The 20,585-nt window shown below is 37.5% G+C and overlaps 1 protein-coding gene across 5 annotated transcripts in view; it reads left to right on the plus strand.

The window, feature by feature from the left end:
* Positions 1-20,585, plus strand: part of LOC100019857 (galactocerebrosidase) — a 159,590-nt gene that overhangs the window by 103,407 nt on the left and 35,598 nt on the right. For 4 of the 5 annotated variants that reach the window (XR_008914943.1, XM_056810584.1, XM_007472680.3 and 1 more), the window contains exons 11-14: positions 3,041-3,130; positions 6,099-6,185; positions 12,623-12,767; positions 15,212-15,392. Coding sequence is in view for 4 of the 5 variants with exons in the window: in XM_056810584.1 (XP_056666562.1) it covers positions 3,041-3,130; positions 6,099-6,185; positions 12,623-12,767; positions 15,212-15,392 (503 nt within the window). In the remaining variant the exon portion in view is untranslated. The remainder of the gene's footprint in view (positions 1-3,040; positions 3,131-6,098; positions 6,186-12,622; positions 12,768-15,211; positions 15,393-20,585) is intronic. The other variant, XM_056810583.1, reaches the window with a different exon arrangement.

The raw sequence follows: 20,585 nt of genomic DNA on the forward strand, positions 1-20,585 counted from the left end.
GCCATTTTCTCTTGATACCCCTTCCTCTCCCTCCCACCAGAGTAGAACAAATGTATGTGAGCATAACTATTTAATAGTGCTAGGGGTTGAGCCAAGATGGCGGCTTCATAGCAATGAAAGCTGAAACTGCTCTGACAATCCTATTTAACAATCCTTTAAGTACTTGAAGGCAGCCATTATGTTTCTCTAGGCCAAACATTCTAAGGTGTTTTTTTTTTTCACTTAAGTCCCACATGACATGGCTTTTAGTACCTTTACCTTCCTCTTTGCCTTTCTTTGCACCCTCTGGTTTCTCGGTGTCTTTACTTGAATATGGTATTGAGAAGTGAATATATAATACCCTAGGTATGGACTAACAAGGACAAAGAACAGAACAATTCTTACTTTCCTTGTTCTGGACACTGTTCTCCTATTGCCAGTCAGTATAGCTGTCACTTCACATGATTGATCATTCTGAGCTCATATACTAATAGGTTTATTGAATATCAATTGTGTATTAATCAATTTGTCCCCTTCCCTTTGCCCCTGACATTTTCCAGATAAACTTTTACCTGGCTACATCTTCCCTATTCTATAATTAGGCACTTGATATTTTGGAATCCAAATTTAGAACAAGCTCATCATATTATATTCGGCTAATTTTTCTTCCAGGTAATCTTTTTGGATCCTGTTTCCTGGCTTTCCATCCCTCCTTTTTATCACCTGCAAGGGCTTTCTATGGTATTATCTGACTTGTTAGTAAAATGTTGAACAGCACAACAAGTCATCATTGATAATGTGCTGTAGCCTGCTTTTAGCCACTATCCTCTCAGTTACCTTCCAGGGTGTCATTTTAATTCTTCTGAAATTTTATGGTTCTTGACCTCCTAGTTATACTAAGAAAATGCTAGGATTGAGAAAGGTTTTCTTTAGGACTAAGCATTTGTTGGGAGGATTACAGAACAGGTCAGTTTTTCCAATGCAATCCAAACTGTTAGTGTAGCTTTATGGAAAACACTTATTAATTATGCAAGAAAATTAATTAATCATTAATATCCTTTGACTAGAGATTCTACTGCTATTATCTTACATTCAGGAAGATATAGACACCAAGAATAATATTTATACATAAAAAGTGTCATAGGAACATTATTTTTGATAACAAAAATATGTTCCCATAAGTTTGGAAATATATGAACAAATTGTCACACATGAATATAATAAATTATTCCTGTGCAATATGAAAATTTTAGAAAAATTTGAGTAACTGTTTGCTGTAAGATCCTCCTGTTTCCTACTCAATCTTAAAATGATATTCACTCCTTGACTAATGTCTCATGAATAGGATAAGAGAAAAAGAAGGAAAAGCAAGTAGAAACCTTCTGACCCAGAACCTTCTATCTTGTGCTACATGTCCCTGAGGGCAGGAGGCAGATGGTGAGGAACAGCTATACCAACACCAGGCATCTTGTGCCTCCCAAGGCCAGATTGATCTCCTAGCCAGGGTGTTGAGGACTCCTATGCAAAGAGGAGCAGCCTTCCTCTTTTCCTCAGGCCTTCCATCACCTGCTCCTGTGTCTCTCCATTGAGGGAAGAGAAAGAATGAAGTCAGTGGGGAAGTCAACTGTCAGAGGGAAGAGAAGTAGTAAAACAGGGCCTCTCTTCAGCCTCTGACACTGATGATCATCTTCTCCCAGATACTTTCTTCTCTCTTGGTTTCTGGGGTGCCACACTCCCCTGGTTCTCCATCTACTTTTCAGACTGCTCCTTCTCTGTTCCTTCTCCCAATCATAGCCTCTCATAGGTGTCCCTCTGAGTCCTGCACTGAACCTCTATACTCCTTTTCTCCCTCTATACTACTCCCCTTGGTGATCTCCTCAGTTCCCATGGATTTAATTACTATCTCTAGACTGATGATTCTCAAACCTATGTAGCCTGTCGTGACCTCTCTGCTGACCTCTAGTTTTGTATCTCTCACTACCTTTCAGACATCTCAAACTTAAACCCAATATGTCAAAAACAGAATTCATCATCTTTCCCCCTAAATATTGCTCCTCTCCTTCCTTCCTTACTACTGTAGCAGGCAACCTCATTGTCCAGAGCCTAGGAATTAGCCTGGATTCCTCCTTATTTTCACCATCCCCCCCCCCATCCAAGCTGTTGTCAAAGCCTGTGGATTTCACCTCTGCAACACCTCTGAAATGCCCTCTTTCCTCTGCCACTGCTACTGCCACTCTGGTGCAGACCCTGGATGACTGCAATAGCCTCCTCATGGGTCTACTGCCACTCCAATCCATCCTCCATTCAGCCAGTAGAATAATTTTCCTAACTCATGTCTGAATATGCCATTCCCCTACTTATTAAACTCCTATGGCTCCCTATTGCCTCTAGGAAATGTTCTGTTTGATGGTCAAAACCCTTAATTACCTAGCCCCCTCCTACCTCTTCAGTCTTCTGACACCTTCCTCCTCAATATGCACTATTCTATTCTTTGTTAGTTATGTCCTGTTTATCCTGTGTATAACTTGCTTTGTATATATGTATTTGCATGATATCTCCCCCATTAGATTGTAAGCTCCTCGAGGGCAGGGACTGTATTTTGCCTGTTTTTGTATCCCTATTGCTTATCACACTGCCTGGCATATAGCAGGTGCTTAACAAATGTTTATAGACAGATTAGTTCAACAAAAATAACCAGCTGGTCATCTGAGTGTTACAGAATCTGTCCTATTTCATATTCAGTTCTCTACCTCTTCTAAGAACAGAGAAAAGGGATCTTTTCCTTTCTTCTTTTGAACAAACTTGTATATATATATATATATATATACATACATCATAACGAACTTGTTAATTATATTAGACAACATTCAATTTTAATGTTTTTGTTCTTTCCATTGAATGTTTTTGATAAAATCAAAATAATATTTATGCTTCCTAACTTGCTCAACAGTGGAATGATGTATATAAAATGTAAATCTTATATGCCATACAAATGTCTTTTTTTAACATGGAATATCTTGTCTATTTAGATTTTATTTGGGATTGTTTGATTTTTTTTTAGAGTTATCAGGTTTCACAATGCAGAACGAATAAAGTTTCTCCTTTCTATGTGTCTGGACAACTAATCACTTTCTCTCTTCAGGGAACCTTTGTAAGTATTGAAAGCCTTGTTTCATGAAACCCCCAACTGCCTGAACAATAAACCATCAAGCAATCCATTTTTGAACACCTTAGATGGGACTAAGTACCCTTTTGGTCTCCTTAGTTTCTCTTATTATATCTAGGGGTCTCCCAAGTATTCTCCCAGGCTCTGGCTATAACCTCTTTCCCAAGTGTCTTGTAACCAGTCTGTTGTTCCTCCTTGCTTCTGCTCTGTAAGATATATATAAACTCCAAATTCTTTAGTTTGAGGAAATTCCCATTATTGATGTCTTTCCCCAGACAATGTTCCTAGAGTAGTGGCTCTGCATGATGACCAATGAGCTTTGTCTCCCTTGTCTTGATTAATGATGCATTCTATCTTAACTGCATTGGTAGTTGTGAGTTTTTTTCAGGTTGACAGTACATCTACATGTAGTAACTGGACAGCTATGCCAGATGTCATTCTTCATTTCTTGTTGACTAATATTACTCATCTTTTAGAGAACCTTAGCATAGAAACTGTTTTTTTAATTCCAGAAATATTACAAGGTTATGTGCCTTGAAGTTTTTTGTAATAATTATTAATTGCTTAAGATGAACCTTTTCATGAAAAATCCTGAGAACTTTGTACTTAGTAGGAGACGAGATTATTGAAGTTTTAGACAGTGTTGAGTTAAAGACTGAAAACAGTGCCACTTAGACTTGGACTTTCCATGTAAGCATAATTGAAGCATATGTAACACTTTGGAACTGAGCTTTTTTTTTTTACATGGACATTCTAAATAGGTACTCAATGTCCTGTTTTAGTTTGTTTTTTTTCCTCTCCCAAAACTGTGACTCAAGTAGAATACTCTCAATTCTTTAGCATTTATAAGAAATGAGTATTTATTTGTATAATTCAAATCTGTTTTTCTGAGTTCTCCTTGTATATGTTGCTGTTAAAATGAAGCAGTGTGCACTTTAGAGATGTAGAAGGGTAATAAATGGGCTAATGGGGAGGGGAGAAATACAAGGGAGGGAGAGGTTTGGAGTCATTGAAAAGGCATTAGAGTAAGAGGGGAATTAATAAGAGGTGAGGGGTGGGAAGAGGGGTAACATTAGGGGGGGAAAAGGGGGAGACTGACTAAAAGCAAAAAGTTGGAGGAGCAGGTGAGAGGGATAAGACTAAAGGACATTAAAGCAGGAAGTAAAAATAGAGGGGAGAAATGGACAGCAATCAAAACTGAGAATGTGAAAAGGATGAACTCACTCATTAAAAGAAAGCAGATAACAGAATGGATTAAAAACAGAATCCTACCATATGTTGTCTACAAGAAACACAGTTGAGGTAGGTAGACATAAACAGGGTAAACATTAGAGGGTGGAGCAGAATTTACTGGGTTGCAACTGAGACAAAAAAAGGCAGGAGTAGCAATTATGATCTCAGACAAAGCTAAAGGAAAAATAGATCTCATTTAAAGAGATAAGGAAAGTAATTGCATCTTGCTGAAAGGCAATATCAGTGCTCAATATATATATGCACCAAATGGCACAGCATTCAGATCTCTAGAGGAGAAACCAAAGGAGCTTAAGGAGGAAAAAGATTATAAAACCATACTAGTGGGGGACTTCAATCTTCCCCAATCAGAACTAGATAAATTGAACCAAAAAAGTGTATAAGAAAGAAGTAATGGAAGTAAAAGAAGTGTTAGGAAAATGAGAGCTAATAAATATCTGGAGAAAAATAAAAAGAGATAAAAAAGGAATATAACTTCTTTTCAGCAGCACATGGCACATATACCAAGACTGACCATGTACTAGACCATAAAAACATTGCAAACAAATGTAGGAAAGCAGAAATAATTAATGCAATTTTTTCAGTCCATAATGCAATAAAAATCATAATCAATAAGGGCTTGTGGAAAGGCAGATTTAAAATTAATTGGAAAGTAAATAATCTAATTCTTCAAAACTAGTGGGTCTAAGAATAAATCATAGAAACAATTACTGATTTCATTGAAGACAATTACAATGAGGAAACAACATATCAAAATCTGTGGGTAAAGCCAAAGCAGTACTCAGGGGAAATTTTACATCCTTTAGAGCATATATCAAGAAATCAGAGAGGGAAGAGGTTAATGAATTGGGCATTCAAATTTAAAAAAAAACTAGAAAGAGAGCAAATTAAAAATACCCAGATAAAAATAAATTGGAAATTATAAAAATCAAAGAGAAATTACTAAAATTGAAAATAAAAGAACTATTGAACTAATAAATAAGACTAGGAGCTAGTACTTTAAAAAAATAAAATTATGCAGTGTGATGGAGGAGGTTAGAAAGGGAGCAGGGCATAATACCATTATTGAATTTCATAACTGCTGGAAGAAGCCATCCTTTGGTTAATCAGAATTTAAAAGCAGTTCATGTTAAATGAGATCGCTAGAACTTAATATTATTCTATAGAAAGGTCAATATACTCTTATAGGTTAGAAACATTTGCATAAAAGAATAGCTTCTAGTCCTTCACCAAGTTTCTTTCTGATCTCATAGAAAGAAAAAAATACTTAATCTCTGCCACTAACACAAATTAATACTGACTTAAATCAGCTCTTTTCTATATGCATTGTTGTCAAAACATGTTGGTTTATTTGCAAAAGCCCCAGAAAATTAATATCAAAATCTAAGCATCCCAAACAACGTCTAGCATTTCAATGGATACAAGATATGATACTGATGAAAAATGGTTACACCATATATTACTTTTTACAACTGCTACTTTGACTCCACCTTCTGAGGTTCATTGTTGTCATTTTCTGTAGGTAGGTGTTTTGTGGAGAAAATAAATCCTTATGTTTTTTTCTCAAAGCTGAGGATGGCTAGTAATTTTTGCATGTTTGTTAATTTTAGTTACCTTTTATTAACATTTATTTTATAAATTCTAAGGCTAATATAAATTAAGGAAAACTCTTACCCCCTTTTTGTTGATTTTCTCTTCCTAGAAAAAATTAAGAATGCTACAGGTATGGTATACCAAAATTGGAACACGATTTTGGAGGGACACATTCAGACATCTACCTCCTGTAAAGGTAGGAAGTGGTGATATTTTATAGAAAACAAAAACTCTTTTCAAGACAAAACAATACTCTTAGACGATAGCTTTGGATTCTGTTATTTCTGAACAAACAAAACATTTTATCTTTTTGTATCTTATCTACTTCTCTGTTGATAAAATCTAACTCTTAGTCATTAGTCTTAGATACTGTCCTGCATGTAAAATATCATGCATATAATGTTTGCCATAGTGTGGGCCTGCAAACAAGTTGGTAATGTGAAGTGTCATGAAACATATTGTTTTTCCATGGTATCAATGTTTGTGTTCTGAACTACAAATTTGGTGTGAAATCATAGCTATGACCAATAATTTATCACAAAAGCAAAATTAAGAAAACTTTAAAATAATAAATTTTGTTCCAGGTCCTATAAAATGGACATAAATTATGTGCATTTATTCTAAAAGGGGGCTCAGTGTACTCCAAAATATACATATAGCTCATAAAAATATGGCTATCATAAATCTTATCTAAAACTTATGTACTAACTATAATTTGTATAAAATATTTAAATAAATAAATTCTCAGTAAACAATAGCATTTTATGGTCCTTTCTCCCTTTGTGGAGTCATAAAGATAGATATGGTTATAAAATAAGTAGAAGAGATAGGCCCTGGAGGGAGAAGAAAGAAAAAGGAGGGAAGGGGAGAGAAAGAGAGAGAGTGAAAGAGACAGGGAAAGGGGAACAAGGCAGGAATGAGAAGAGAGAGGGAAGGGGAGAGAAAGTGAAAGGGAGAGATAGAGGGAGTGTGGGAGGAAAGGAGAAGAAAGGAGAGAAGGAAGGATATATTATATACAGAGAAAGAGAAAGAGTGAGGAAGAGGGAAAGGAGAGAGAGGGAAGAAGAAAGAGGGAGAGAGAAAACATATATGTAAATATATATAAAGAAAGAGAACATGTATATAGAGAATAAATGTTTAGAGGGAGAATATATGTAGAGAGAGTGAGACTTTATGCATTAAAAATCTGTGTGTGTGTGTGTGTGTGTGTGTGTGTGTGTGTGTGTGTGTGTGTGTGTAGGTAGGTAGGTAGGTAGGTAGAGAGAAATGAATGAGAACACTGAGAGTGCAGAAAAAAGAACATTAAATTTGATCTCAGAATATCTTGGTTGGACTTTAGCCAAGTCATTTTCCTTTTATCAGTGTGACATTTTGGTTATTGTATGGAAATGGCTTTATGGTTTATTACTCTCATTGAATCCACAACTACTTCTTTCTCCTTCCTTGAGGCAGGCTCCTCTTTTGTCCACTCTTAAAAATAACTTAAGGGTCCAAACTTATCTGTGCTTTTCACAGATCCTCTAGGGAGATGTGAATTTTTTTTTTAAGAACCCTTACCTTTCATCTTGGAGTCAATATTGACTCCAAGGCAGAAGAGTGGTAAGGACTAGGCAAAGGAGGTTAAGTGACTTACACAGGGTCACAAATCTGGGAAGTGTCTGAGGCCAGATTTAAATCTAGGGCCTCCTGTCTCTAGGCCCAGCTCTCAATCCACTGAACTGCCCAGCTGCCCCCACCCTTTTTTTTTAAAGCCTTACCTTCTGTCTTGGAATAAATACTGTGTATTAGTTCCAAGGCAGAAGAGTGGTAAGAGCTAGGCAATAGGAGTCAAGTGACTTGCCCAGGGTCACACAGCTAGGAAGGGTCTGAGGCCAGATTTTAACCTAGGACCTCCCATCTCTAGGCTTGGCTCTGAGATGTAAATTTTAAAAATTATTATTCAGTACTCCAAGTAGTCTATTCAATAATATTTATTAATATTTAACTTGAAGCAAAAGGAAACTAAAAAGGTAGAGAAATAGGGAGAGCTTACCCAGCCTTACATGTGAAAAAGAGATAGAGAGGGAGGCATTACCCAAACTTATATACAAACGTAACAAATACAAATATGAATGAAGGGGAAAAGGTTGTTCAGACAAGAAATGAATTCTGGGAGATGGAGTACAAATTTTTCTAATTATACATTCCCCTTGTGATCCTTAAGGGATCATTTAAAACATAATCAACTCATAAATTTAACTAGAGGTATATATAAAATATCACATTTTTAAAGCAAAATTACAATAATTTGGAGATAAGAAGAAAATAAAAGAGAAAAAGAACAAAACCAATATTAGGTAAGTTGATAAAAAGCCAATTTGGGCACTTCCTTTTGTCATAAGAGTGTATATTCAAAATAAATATATTCAACCCCCCCACAGTTCATTCTGTATCTTCTGGTGTAGAGTGTGGTCTCAGCAGGCATCTCCATGGCACCCTTTTAAAAAAGGTTCACCTTCTGGATTCTGGGAGGTAGTTTCTCATTCTAAATTAGACTCATATTCAAATCAAAGTTCACAACAATAACATAGGCCCCCAGGAGGAGGATAATAACACATTCCTCCTTGAGGAGGATACAAGGACTAACAAAGGAATCATACAGGGATACATTGTCAAATCATAAGGTATATGAATGAATTATCAAGAATATCAAAGAATCCAAAGAAATAAAAAATAATCTTTGAGTGAAATATATACTATAAAAAGCATGAAAAATTTTGGTAAGAAGGAAAGGAAGCAAAATCACAAATAACAACAGGTTCTTCTAAGGCTACTAGTTTGGCTGTGATATCTGCTTGATTATTTCCCCTGGAGACAGGGTCAGTGCCACCTATGTGTGCAGAGCAGTGAACAACAGCTAAGATTTCAGGGAGCTGGATTGCAGAAAGAAGTTCAGTAATAAGGTTTGCATTGGCAATATATTTTCCTACTGATGTTAAGAATCTCCTCTGAAGCCATAGCATGCCAACAGCAGGACATATGCCAAATGCATTATGGGAGTCTGTGTAAATTGTGACTTCCTTTGCAATGATACAGGGATGTTTCAAAGCTATGAGTTCTGCACATTGTATGCTTATGTTTAAGGGTAAGGAAGCTGACAACAGAGTATCAAATTCAGTAACTACCACAGCTCCTGTTTAGTGCACAGCATCCCTCATAAAGGAAAAACCATCTGAAAATAATATTAAACCCAAATAATCCAAAGGGGGTGTCCAGTAAATCATTACGAGATGTACAATCACGTAAAGATTCTCTGGAAGTTGGCAAATCAGGGAGTAAGGTTGCAGGATTAAGAACAGCATTTTAGTATGATATGTTCATTATTCAATAGACTTATCTTATATCTCATAATTCTTTCATCAGTAAATACCTGTGTCTTATGTTTTAATAATAATGCCCCAATCTTGTCTGGGCATATCATGGTCAGAGGGCATCCTAATACTAGATCTGCAGTTTTGATTACTAATAAAGTCAGGGCAGCTACTACTCTAAGGCATGGTGGTTCTCCTGAAGCTATTGGGCCCACCTGGGTGAAATAATAGGCTACAAGGTGTTGAGAAAGTCCCAAAAATTGAATTATAACACCTGAAGCTATTCCTTTCTGTTCATGGAAATATAAGGGAAATGATTTACCATAATTTGGGATGCCTAGAGCAGGAGCAGACAGGATAGCCCTTTTAAATTTGAAAGCACTGTTAGGTGTGCCATTTCCAATTTAAGTGGTTCAGGCACCAAGTTTTGTTGAGTGATAAAAGGGGCTTATTGATTTCCCCATAGCAAGGGATCCACTGTCGACCAAATCCCGTTACTCCAAGAATTGCCCTCAATTGCTTTTTAGTGGTAAGAACATTTAATTTTTGGATACTTTCAGTATTCTTAGGAGAAATTAAATGGAAACCAGCAGTTAAAATGAAATCTAAATATTGTACTTTGGGGAGACATCACTGAAATTTGTTTTTGGAGACCTTGTGACCTCTCTTATGTAGCTCTAAAAGGAGGTACTTACTAGCCTCTTGGCATTTCTCAGGATTTGGTGAAGCCAAGAGCAAATCATCCATATATTGAATTAAGCAGAAGTATTTAAATTTAATAGCATCTGTATCAGCAGTTAAAAATTGTGTAAACAATGTGGGGCTGACCATGAACCCTTGAGGCAGTTTTGCCCAGGTCACTGAGAACCCTTCTAGGTGAAAGCAAATATAAGCCTGGAATCCTCATGTATAGATATAGAAAAGAAAGTTGAGCACAAGTCTACTACAGTAAAGTATGTAGTTGTGATAGGAATAGAAGAAATAATAGTGTTTATGTTGGAAGCTACAGGGTGCCTCTTTATAACATGATTGTTCACAGCCCTCAAATCCTGGGTGAATTGATAGAGATGCTTGCCATTGGGCCCCAATTTTGGCTTTTTAACAGGCAGGATGAGCATATTATATTCAGATTTACAGGGAATTATGATGCCTTGGTCAATTAGTGAATTTATTATGCGGGTAATGCCCTCAATTGCCTCTTTCAAGAGAGGATACTGAGGAATGGAAAGAGGTGGCTAGATTTTGTTTTAATTTGGACAGGGATAGTCAATTTAAGTAGGCCAACATCAGAAGATGATGTGACCCAGAAAGACTCAGATATATCAGTTGGGATCTCAAAAGTAAGAGACTCTTTTATCTCATAAATGTCTGAAAGAAGTACAGGGAGCAAAGGTAAGGATTCCTCAGGCAATTCCCGTGACATAGAGCCATCTGGAGAGCAAGATATTGTGGCTCTAAGCTTGCACAAAAGATCTCTCTCCAGCCAATTTACAGGGGAGCGAGGCATCAAGAGGAAAGAGTGCTCCACCCTCAGGGTTTGATCCTATAGACACCATTCTAGGGGAAAACTTTGGAACCTTTTGGGGTATCCCTGATACCCCCACCACATTTATTGAGCCTATGGAATTACCATCTGAAACAGGTGTACTCTTCAATACCAACCTGGAGGTTCCAGTGTCCAAAAGACAATCATAATAGGTGTTACCAACTTTTAATGTTACATGGGGCTCATCAGTATGGGGGTGGTGGCAGCGGATAGGGACAGCAGGTAGTAAGACATCAAGGTCTGTAAAATTAAAGATTGTATACTGGCAGAAGTAGCAGGATCCAGGATCCTGCTAGAACAATGCCTGCTGTAGGGGAAGCTACACCTGGGGTGGGGCCAGGGTAATCAGGCTGTGTGTGCTAGTTGAGGCTGGAAGCAGTGGGGGACAAGTGAGCCTGGGGTGGCTGTGGATTGTTGGAGGCTGCAGTTTGGGGCTGGAACAACCACTCAGCAGAGGGGCAGCTGGGGCCAGAAGCCACCCACACTGATCTCAGTAACTGAGAAAAGCCTAGCAACTTCACTTAGAGGGGTTGAGTAGTGAAAACTCTGAGAATTCAGGTCCCTTTGTTGGGTGGTCAAATGTAAACTTTCAAAGTTAATATTCAATACTTCAATATTCTATTTAATAATATTCATTAATATTTAACTTGAAGTAAAAAGAAACTAAAAGGCTAGAGAGACAGGGAGAGCTCACCCAGTCTTGCAGGTGAAAAAGAGATGGGAAGGGAGTGTTTTTTAAAAAATGAAGAGAAGGAAGGGGAAGGAATGTATCCTGAGAGGAAGTCTGGGCTTCGAGATATGGAGAGAGGGAAAGAGAAGAGAATCCCCCATTCCAGTAAAGAAGGGTTCAGAGGGAGAGAGCAGATGTAACGGGTTGACTCAGAGAGAGGAGAGGGGGTTTGAAGATTTTTCACCTTCTGCCTTCCCTCCTTAGCTAAAGCTGCTCTCCCTAATTTGCTCTTGTTCCTCTTGTCTCCCCTGGTCTTATGGTATGTAATGAGAAATCTAGTGGGACCCTTTGCACTAGTAGTCCCAGCCTTCTCAGTTCCTCCAGTCTATTTTGTATCTGTGTCAGATAGGTGTGTAACTGGCATTCCCTTTCAATCATGGAAAGATAAGATGGATTAACAGTCATTCCTATACATACTGGCTGTCCATTCAATATCTTATATGGGAAAATATGTAAGTCTCCTCTGGGGTTTGTCCTCAGATAGAACAGTGCAAGTGGAAGAACCTCTGTCCATTTAAGATGAGTTTGGGCACAGAGTTTGGCTATCATGGTTTTTAATTTCTTATTCATTCTTTCTACCTGTCCTGAACTTTCTGGTCTACACGCATCATGGAAATTACCCTGTATTCCCAGAGACTTATACTATATATATACACCCACATATATATATATATATATATATATGTATATATATATATATATATATAATATATACACTTATGCATTACCCAAAACTTATCTACAAACCTAAAAAAAGCAAATGTGAACAAAGGGGAAACGGATTCTTGGGACTCAAAAAGAATTCTGGGAGATGGAGTCCAAATTTTTTCTAATTATACAGAAAGAAGCACTACAATTTTCCTGTTTGATTAAATTGATTAAATAACCTGTTTGATTCTCACAACTACTTAGGAAGTTCTCACTGAAGTTCTCCCAGTGGCCCCAGTAACCTGTCCACACAGGAGCTCCTTTTGTACTTAACTATTGTTTTCCCTTTTTCCTTTCAGATTACTGATGGTACCATTTCATTACAATTGGGTTTGGATGAATTGTATACTTTAACAACCATCACTACAGGTCATAAGGGCTGGCATCCTACTCCTCCAGAATCACAACCATTTCCAATTAAGTTTAAAGATGATTTCAATGTTGGTAAGTGTTTTTTTTTTAAAGCATCTTAACATAGACTTTATTTTTAGAATTCTGTCAGCTGCTATGCACCAGTTTGTTTTCATTGTGAAGTCGATGTGAAACCTTAATCATAAATGATTTAATCTTCTGGGTCTTTTTACCTTTTTATGAGAGTGAAGTTCACTTTAAGCCTTCACTGAAGACCTCCAACCTTCTTAGCTTTGAATAGATATTTCACTAGATGATGCATGAATTATATGGTAAGGGATCTTATGGGACATACCAACTGTCCCTGTTAATAAATTAACTGAAAGTATTAATATGCCACGCACTGTGTTAAGTGCAGAAGACACAATGAAAGATTAAAAATAGTCCCTGATCTCAGGGCACTTACATTCTGATGAGGAATCAGTGCATTATTATATAAGTTTGCCAAAGAGTAGAGGGTAGTTAATCTGAAAGGGGTGACTATTACCAGGCTGGAAGGACTAGAACAGGTTTCCTGTACTGGGTAGAATTTAAACTGAGCCTTGAAGGACAGCCAGAGAAACTAAAAGGCAGGAGAAAGAAAGGAGAACATTACAGCAACTAGTTAGCTCAGTGAATAAAAAACAAGGCCTAGAGAGAAGGCTCAAATTTGGACTCTAACACATCATAGCTGTGCAATCCTGGGCAAGTCACTTAGCTCCCATTGTCTGGCCTTTACTGCTCTTCTGCCTTGGAACCAGTACTCAGTATTGATCGTAAGACAGAAGGTAAGGTTTTAATATAAAAAAGAAAAGGAAAGAGAAGAAAAGAAAGGAATACATTGCAAAAGGTATGAGGGAATGACTAATTTAGAGACACATATGTTAGTGATGGAGTATAGAAAGGGAAAAGCAGCAAAGAGCAAAGAGGCCAGTGTAGCTGGATTGTAGAGCATGAGATGGGGAGTAAAGTGTCAGAAAATGGGAAAGGGAGGGGGAGTTCAGGCTACATAAAGCTGTGGATGGTAAATGAAGAATTTTATATTTGATCCTAGAATTAATAGGAAGTGTCTGGAGGGTATTGAGTAGGGATGTGATGTTGTTGGTTCTGCACCTAAGGAAGATCATGCGAGCATCTGAGTGGATAGTCAAGATTTCAGGAAGAGACACTAAAGGCAGAAACCAGTTATTGCATTGGATTACATTTCCAGGCTAGATGCAATGAGGGCTCCAGCATATTGGCTAGTGAAAAGAGAGAAAAGATGCATGGGAGAGTACTGTGAAAGGAGAAAGGACAAAACTTAGATATGGGGTAAATGAGAATGAAGAGTCTGGGATGACACTGAAATTGTACTTCTGAGCAGAGGAATGCTGCATACTTTGCCCTCCTTGTCCATAGTATCCTCAGTTGCAAAATGATTCCATCAAGATATGTCATGGCAGAAGCCCAGCCACCATGTCCACAAATGTTCAGTAAAGCTTAATGATTGCTTATCGAGCAACTCTCTTAGCAACAGTCTGGTTAGTTTGAGTTTCTAAGACCTAACGAATGGCTTCAGATCTCTTTGGAAGAATTCATTAACCAAGTTCTTTATGTAGAAGTTTAGCTTTCACTGACTTCTTTGGATTCTCCATGTGTGAGATTTGGGCTAGTTACAGATGTGGTAGAAATGCCATGGGAAAGCTGCTTTTACTGTCATCTCTGAATCGATGAGGCTATGCTGAGACATTCAATCTAAAATGTAGCTTATTATTAGTTAGTTAGAAAAGTTAGAATTCAAAAGTAATCATTGAATCCATCTTATAGGATTCCTATGAGACTGAAATCAGATAATGAATGTGAAAAGATTTTGACAACTAAAAACTTCCATACAAATAAATATGAGATAATGTTGTTAGAACTGCTGTTCTATATAGTCTTCAGCAAGGATGAGAGGCTCTTATTTGACAGCAAAGATGGTCTTGTGGAGGCTTTGACAGGGAGGTAGCTTGAGACAAAAACTATATTATATTCATTTATGATAGTGGAAAAATATACCCTAGTTCCACAGTTTTAGGTTCTTTATGGCCATGCTACACATAAAGAAAGCTGAAAGTTTTGCAAAGAAAAGAGCTATGAAAAGTACATTCAAAAGACATTAGAATGAGATTGTGGTGATTGTCTTCATGTAAAGGAAAAGAGTATGTGACTTCAAAAAGTAGGTTAAAACATATGCAAAAATTAATATACTTAATTCATTACATAGATCATAATAATTGCTAGTTCCTCATTGATACAGAATCTTAGGCCGCAGTCAGTTTGTATGTGTGTCCATTCCTGTGCATGCACATCCATGTGTTTGTGCACATGTTTTTATTTGTACAAGGCATATAAGCTTGTGATTTCCTTATTTTAAAGTTGAAAAGTTTTTTGATAATTACTCAATGAATGTCTGAAAATATAAATCCAAAGAGTTTAATAGCATATTCAAAATAATGACTTTCTTATCTCCAAAACAGGTGATCAGTGTTTTAGTGCAGCTCCACATTTTGCAGATCAAGCAGGTGTATTTGAATACCACACTAATGATAATGACATGGAGGAACATACCTTCACCTTCCGCCAAATGCTCACTCAGCGACCTATCAGTTGGGGTGAGGATGCAGACCAGACCATCAGTATTATAGGAGATCATAACTGGTATGTTCATTGGGGCTACCTCCTACTGATCTGGTGGAGAGTTGGGTATATACATGTACCAGATGTTGGCTTGCTAACTCTGTGGTCAGTCTTGAGACGGTTCCCACAGTCTGTCTTGGGTTACCATACAAGAGTGACTAAATATCCATTTGATAGATTTATTTGTGCTCTCATCACTTTTGGCAAACTACGTTTCCCTATTTGGGCTTAAGTTGCCTTTTCTATAAAATGAGTTAGGCAACATCTTTTTGAGGTCTCCGCTCTGATTCTCTGATGACACAATTGCAAGCCCCTTTTCCTTTGAAGAGGGGAATACACTGTTTTTACACATCGTTCAATTCAACCGTGACTGTTACAGGGGCATTTTGACTGGCATGTGAAAATGAAAGGATCCTTGATGAAATGTATTTGACAATGGGCTTTTATGTGCTCATGAGTTACATGTTTTAGATTCTGTTTCATTTTATAGCTGTTGGTCTCATAGTGCCCACCTGCTGGATGGATTTTAGGATTATATTGAAATTATATTGAATTATATTGAAATTAGGATTATATTCCTTTTGTGGAATTAAGGCCAAGTATTGTCTTTCTATACTAGATAGCATTGGTAAGAGGCAAAAGCAACTTTTATAGTTGGAGAGGTAATGCAGCTCTGAACTTTGCTTATTGAATTGAGCCAAGTGTTGTCTTCTCTACTATTGCAATATTAAATTAAAGAGATGTAATGTTAAGAGTGAAGATATAGAAATAAAACTCTGACACTGGCATTTGCTCCTCTAGGGTCATGGGCATCTCCTGAGGAAAGAGATAGGATGGTTCTACCTTGCATTTATATATGCATGTATTCATATCTCATCCTTCCTGGGCTTTATGCTCTTTTAGCATCTTTGTGTTACTAATGCCTAGCACTGTGCCTTACATTAATAACAAATCCATCAGTCAGTCAGTCAGCCAACTAGCATTTATTATGTACTTTTTATGTGCCAAGTACTGGGAATAGGTAGGCAGTTGAAGTAACAGAAATTTTGCTAACAAAAAATATGATATTATTTGATTATTCATCCAAAACAATATAAAGTTCGAAAACAGTGAATTTCAAGCTTTTCTCAGGTTGGGAAAGGAATTCAATTTGAGGCCACCAATTTGATACAAAGATGTAAGCTCTTTTATTTTTTTTTATTAGAAAACATTTTTTTAAAACCTTACCTTCCATCTTAGAATCAATACTAGGTATTAGTTCTAAGGCATAAGAATGGTAAGGGCTATGCAATGGGAGTTAAGTGACTTGCCCAGGGTCACACAGCTAGGAAATATCTGAGGCCAGATTTGAACCTAGGAACTCCTGTCTCTAGACCTAGCCATCAATCCGCTGAGCCACCCAGTTGCCACCTATAAATTCTTTTAATAAAGAGTTTATTGCATATCCTTATACTTATTTTTTTCTTTCAATTTAATAAATATTTAGTGAACACCAATTTCATGAAGCAACTAGGTGGTTCATTGGATCAAAAACTGGGCCTGGAGTCAGGAAAACCAGCTAGCCAGGGCTGTTGTGGGGATATAGTGAGGTAATAATAAAGTATGTTCCAAAAATTGGAATGCAATTTTAAACTAATAAAGCTTAAGGCTGGCTTCCAACTTTTGAAACATGGTGAAATGTAATGCTTTGCTATGTAAATGCTAGCCATTGCTGATGAATGGACTGACTAGGTTGCTTCTTAGATGACATACAATGCATTGCTGTACTTGAGGTGTTTCCACTTCGAGTAGGACCTTCTGGAGCTTGAGGTCTGGCTGCTGTTGCTTCTGAGTATCTAGAGTCATCTTCTCACCAGAAAGACATAACAGAGTTAGACTTTGATGCTACCAAATCAACTGTTTCTTTTGTGTTAGATTGATAGCACATTAAATGTTTCCTGTCTCAAGCATTTAAGCAGTGTATTTTAGCCATGGAGTACACTGTGGAAATACATAAAGGCAGAAGGGGGCAAAATGAGCTTAGAAAATTCATAAATAGAGAAGTAACAGGAAATCAGATTGGAAGAGTGTATTGGAGTTCAATGGGACCTTAAATGGCAGGCTAAGAAGCTTGTTACCTTTTAGGCAATATAGAACTAATGAATATTTCTAAGCACAGGAATTCCACGGTTAGATGTGGCTAGGAACATCTATAAGGGTATAATCAAAAAAGGAAATTGAATACTTAACTAAGGCCACTTAAAAGACTCTTAAGTCTAGGCAAGTGTTTAGGACACATCTAATCCAGATTCCTCCCTTTTATTTTTGAGGAAACTAAGAACCATAAAGGTTAGATAAATTGATTTTTTTAAAATTTTATTTAGTTAGTCAATTTAGAATTTTTTCCTTGGTTACAAGAATCATGTTCTTTCCCTCCCCTACTCCCACCCCCTCCCCACAGCCGATGTAGCCAACACGCAATTCCACTGGGTTTTACATGTGTCTTTGATCAAAACCTATTTCCATATTATTGATGTGTGCACTAGGGTGATCATTTAGAGTCTACATCCCCAATCATATCCCCAGCAACCCATGTGAACAAGCTGTTGTATTTCTTCTGTGTTTCTACTCCCACATTTTTCCTCTGATTGGGGATAGTATTATTTCTCATAAATCCCTCCAAATTGTTCTGGATCATTGCATGGCTAATAATAGAGAAGTCCATTACATTCTATTGTGCCACAGTGTATCAGTCTCTGTGTAAAATGTTCTGGTTCTTCTCCTTTCACTCTTCATCAGTTCCTGGAGGTCGTTCCAGTTCACATGTAATTCCTCCAGTTCATTATTCCTTTGGACAAAATAGTATTACATCACCAACATATACCACATTTTGTTCAGCCATTCCCCAATTGGAGGGCATCCCTTCATTTTCCAATTTTTTTTGCCACCACAAAGAGCGCAGCTATGAATATTCTTGTACAAGTCTTTCCTTATTATCTCTTTGGGGTACAAACCCAACAGTGCTGAGTGTCAAAAGATGGATCAAAAGACGGGCGGTCTTTTAAAACCCTTTGGGCAAAGTTCCAAATTGGTCTCCAGAATGGTTGGATCAATTCACAACTCCACCAGCAACATATGAATGTCTCAATTTTGCCACACCCCCCTCAACATTCATTACTTTCCTTTGCTGTCACGTTAGTCAATCTTCTAGGTGTGAGGTGATACCTTGGGGTTGTTTTAATTTGCATCTCTCTGATTATAAGAGATTTAGAACACTTTTTCATGTACTTATTAATAGTTTTGATTTCTTTAACTGAAAATTTTCTATTCATGAAGCTGTGTAAAACTTTCCATTTTGTTAGCTAGCATTGATTGTAATCAGATTGGCAACCAGAAAATTGCCTTTCTTGGCATAAATCTGAACTCTGCATCTTGAGTATCAAATTTGCTTAGTTTATCACACACACACACACATACACACATATATATTTTTTGCTTACATCAGCACTATAGAGGAATTATGGCAGTGGAAGAGGGAACTGTATTCTCTTCTATTTCATCCAGCATCTATAAAATTTCCTAATAATTGCTGAATCCAAAGTTACTTATTATAGATTGTGGTATGTGAAGCAGAAAAAAAAATTGTAAGATCTCTCCATTTAAATAGAAAGATGAGTTTAATGTGCTTTCTATGTTACTTGTAGTCCTTTTAAACATTATCTGAGTAGTCGGAATGAGATAGGGAGTTTGGAGTGCAGTAATGGAGTAGGTTTGTATGTGGTAAAAGAAACAGGATCTAGGAGATACAGCTGATTTTTAAGATTGGCTCAGAGAGAGGAGAAGAGGTTGGGAGATTTTCCCCCTTCAGTCTTCTCTCCTCAGCTATGACTGCTCTCCCAGATTTGTTCTTGTCCCTCTTGTCCTCCTCCACTACTAGAGACAAAATAACATGTTTCTTCTTAGGAAGATGTCTCTCCCCTTGAAGCTGTTCACTCACACTTGATTCAAATCTGGGAAATGATAATCACTTTAATGTAAATTAATTCAACTAGGGTAATAAAAAGGAATGGCTGGTAGGGAAAAGAATGGAAAAGAAAAATGGGAAAAATGGGATCCCTTTCTCTAACTCCTTTTCCCTCTTTCCTTGAGTTTGGAGAGAACTCAGGCTTTGGCAGCCTGAGCCCCCTGAGAGATAGTCAGGTTGACTGACCCTGGGTTTGGGCCCCTGACCACAATTCAGACCCAGCATCCCAGAAGCTGAGATAAAGTCTGACAGAAACTCAAGATGTCTTTTCTTAGGTTTCTTTTCAGTAGTCTTTTCAATTGGGAAATGTTGGGGGGAAGGGTTTCCATTTGCTAGCAGAAAAAAGGTGGGTAACCCTCAGGAGAGAGTCTTTCCCTTTTTTTAAAAAAATTTTCCCCATTTGAATAAGTTTATGTAGTCAACTTAGAACATTATTCCTTGATTACAATAATCACATTATTTTTCTCCCTCCCCTCCACCCACTCTTCCAGCAGCCAACATGCAGTTTCATTGGGTATTACTTGTGTCCTTGATCAGAACCTATTTCCATGTTGTTGTTTACACTAGGATATTCATTTAGAGTCTACATCCCCAACCATATCCCTTCCGCCCATGTATTCAAACAGTTGTGTTTCCTCCCACAGTGTTTCCTCTGGATGTGGATAGTGGTTTTTCTCGTAGGTTCCTCCAAGTTGTTCAGGGTCATTGTATTGCTACTAATGGAGAAGTCCGTTACATTCAATTGTACCACAGTGTATCAATATCTGTGTACAATGTTTTCCTGGTTCTGCTCCTCTCACTCTGCATCAGTTCCTGGAGGTTGTTCCAGTCCTCCACTTTACTATTCCTTTGAGCACAATAGTATTCCATCACAAACATATACCACAATTTGTTTAGCCATTCCTCAATTGAAGAGCATCCCCTCATTTTCCAATTCTTTGCCACCACAAAGAGTGCAGCTATGAATATTCTTGTACATGTCTTTTTGTTTATTATCTCTTTGGTGTACAAACCCAGCAATGCTATGGCTGGGTCAAAGGGCAGATGATCTTTTATCACCCTTTGGGCATAGTTCCAAAGTCTTAACCAGCCATCTCTCTTCAGCTTCTCAAAACTGAGAGAGCAACTGCTCTGCAGAAGGAACCTTCTGGCTTCTCAAAATTCCAGTCTTCTGGGTCCCCTCCCCCAATGAGGAGAAAGATTCAGCCAGG

The sequence above is a fragment of the Monodelphis domestica genome, chromosome 1, assembly GCF_027887165.1.
Source record: "Monodelphis domestica isolate mMonDom1 chromosome 1, mMonDom1.pri, whole genome shotgun sequence".
NCBI classification, from domain to species: Eukaryota; Metazoa; Chordata; class Mammalia; order Didelphimorphia; family Didelphidae; genus Monodelphis; species Monodelphis domestica.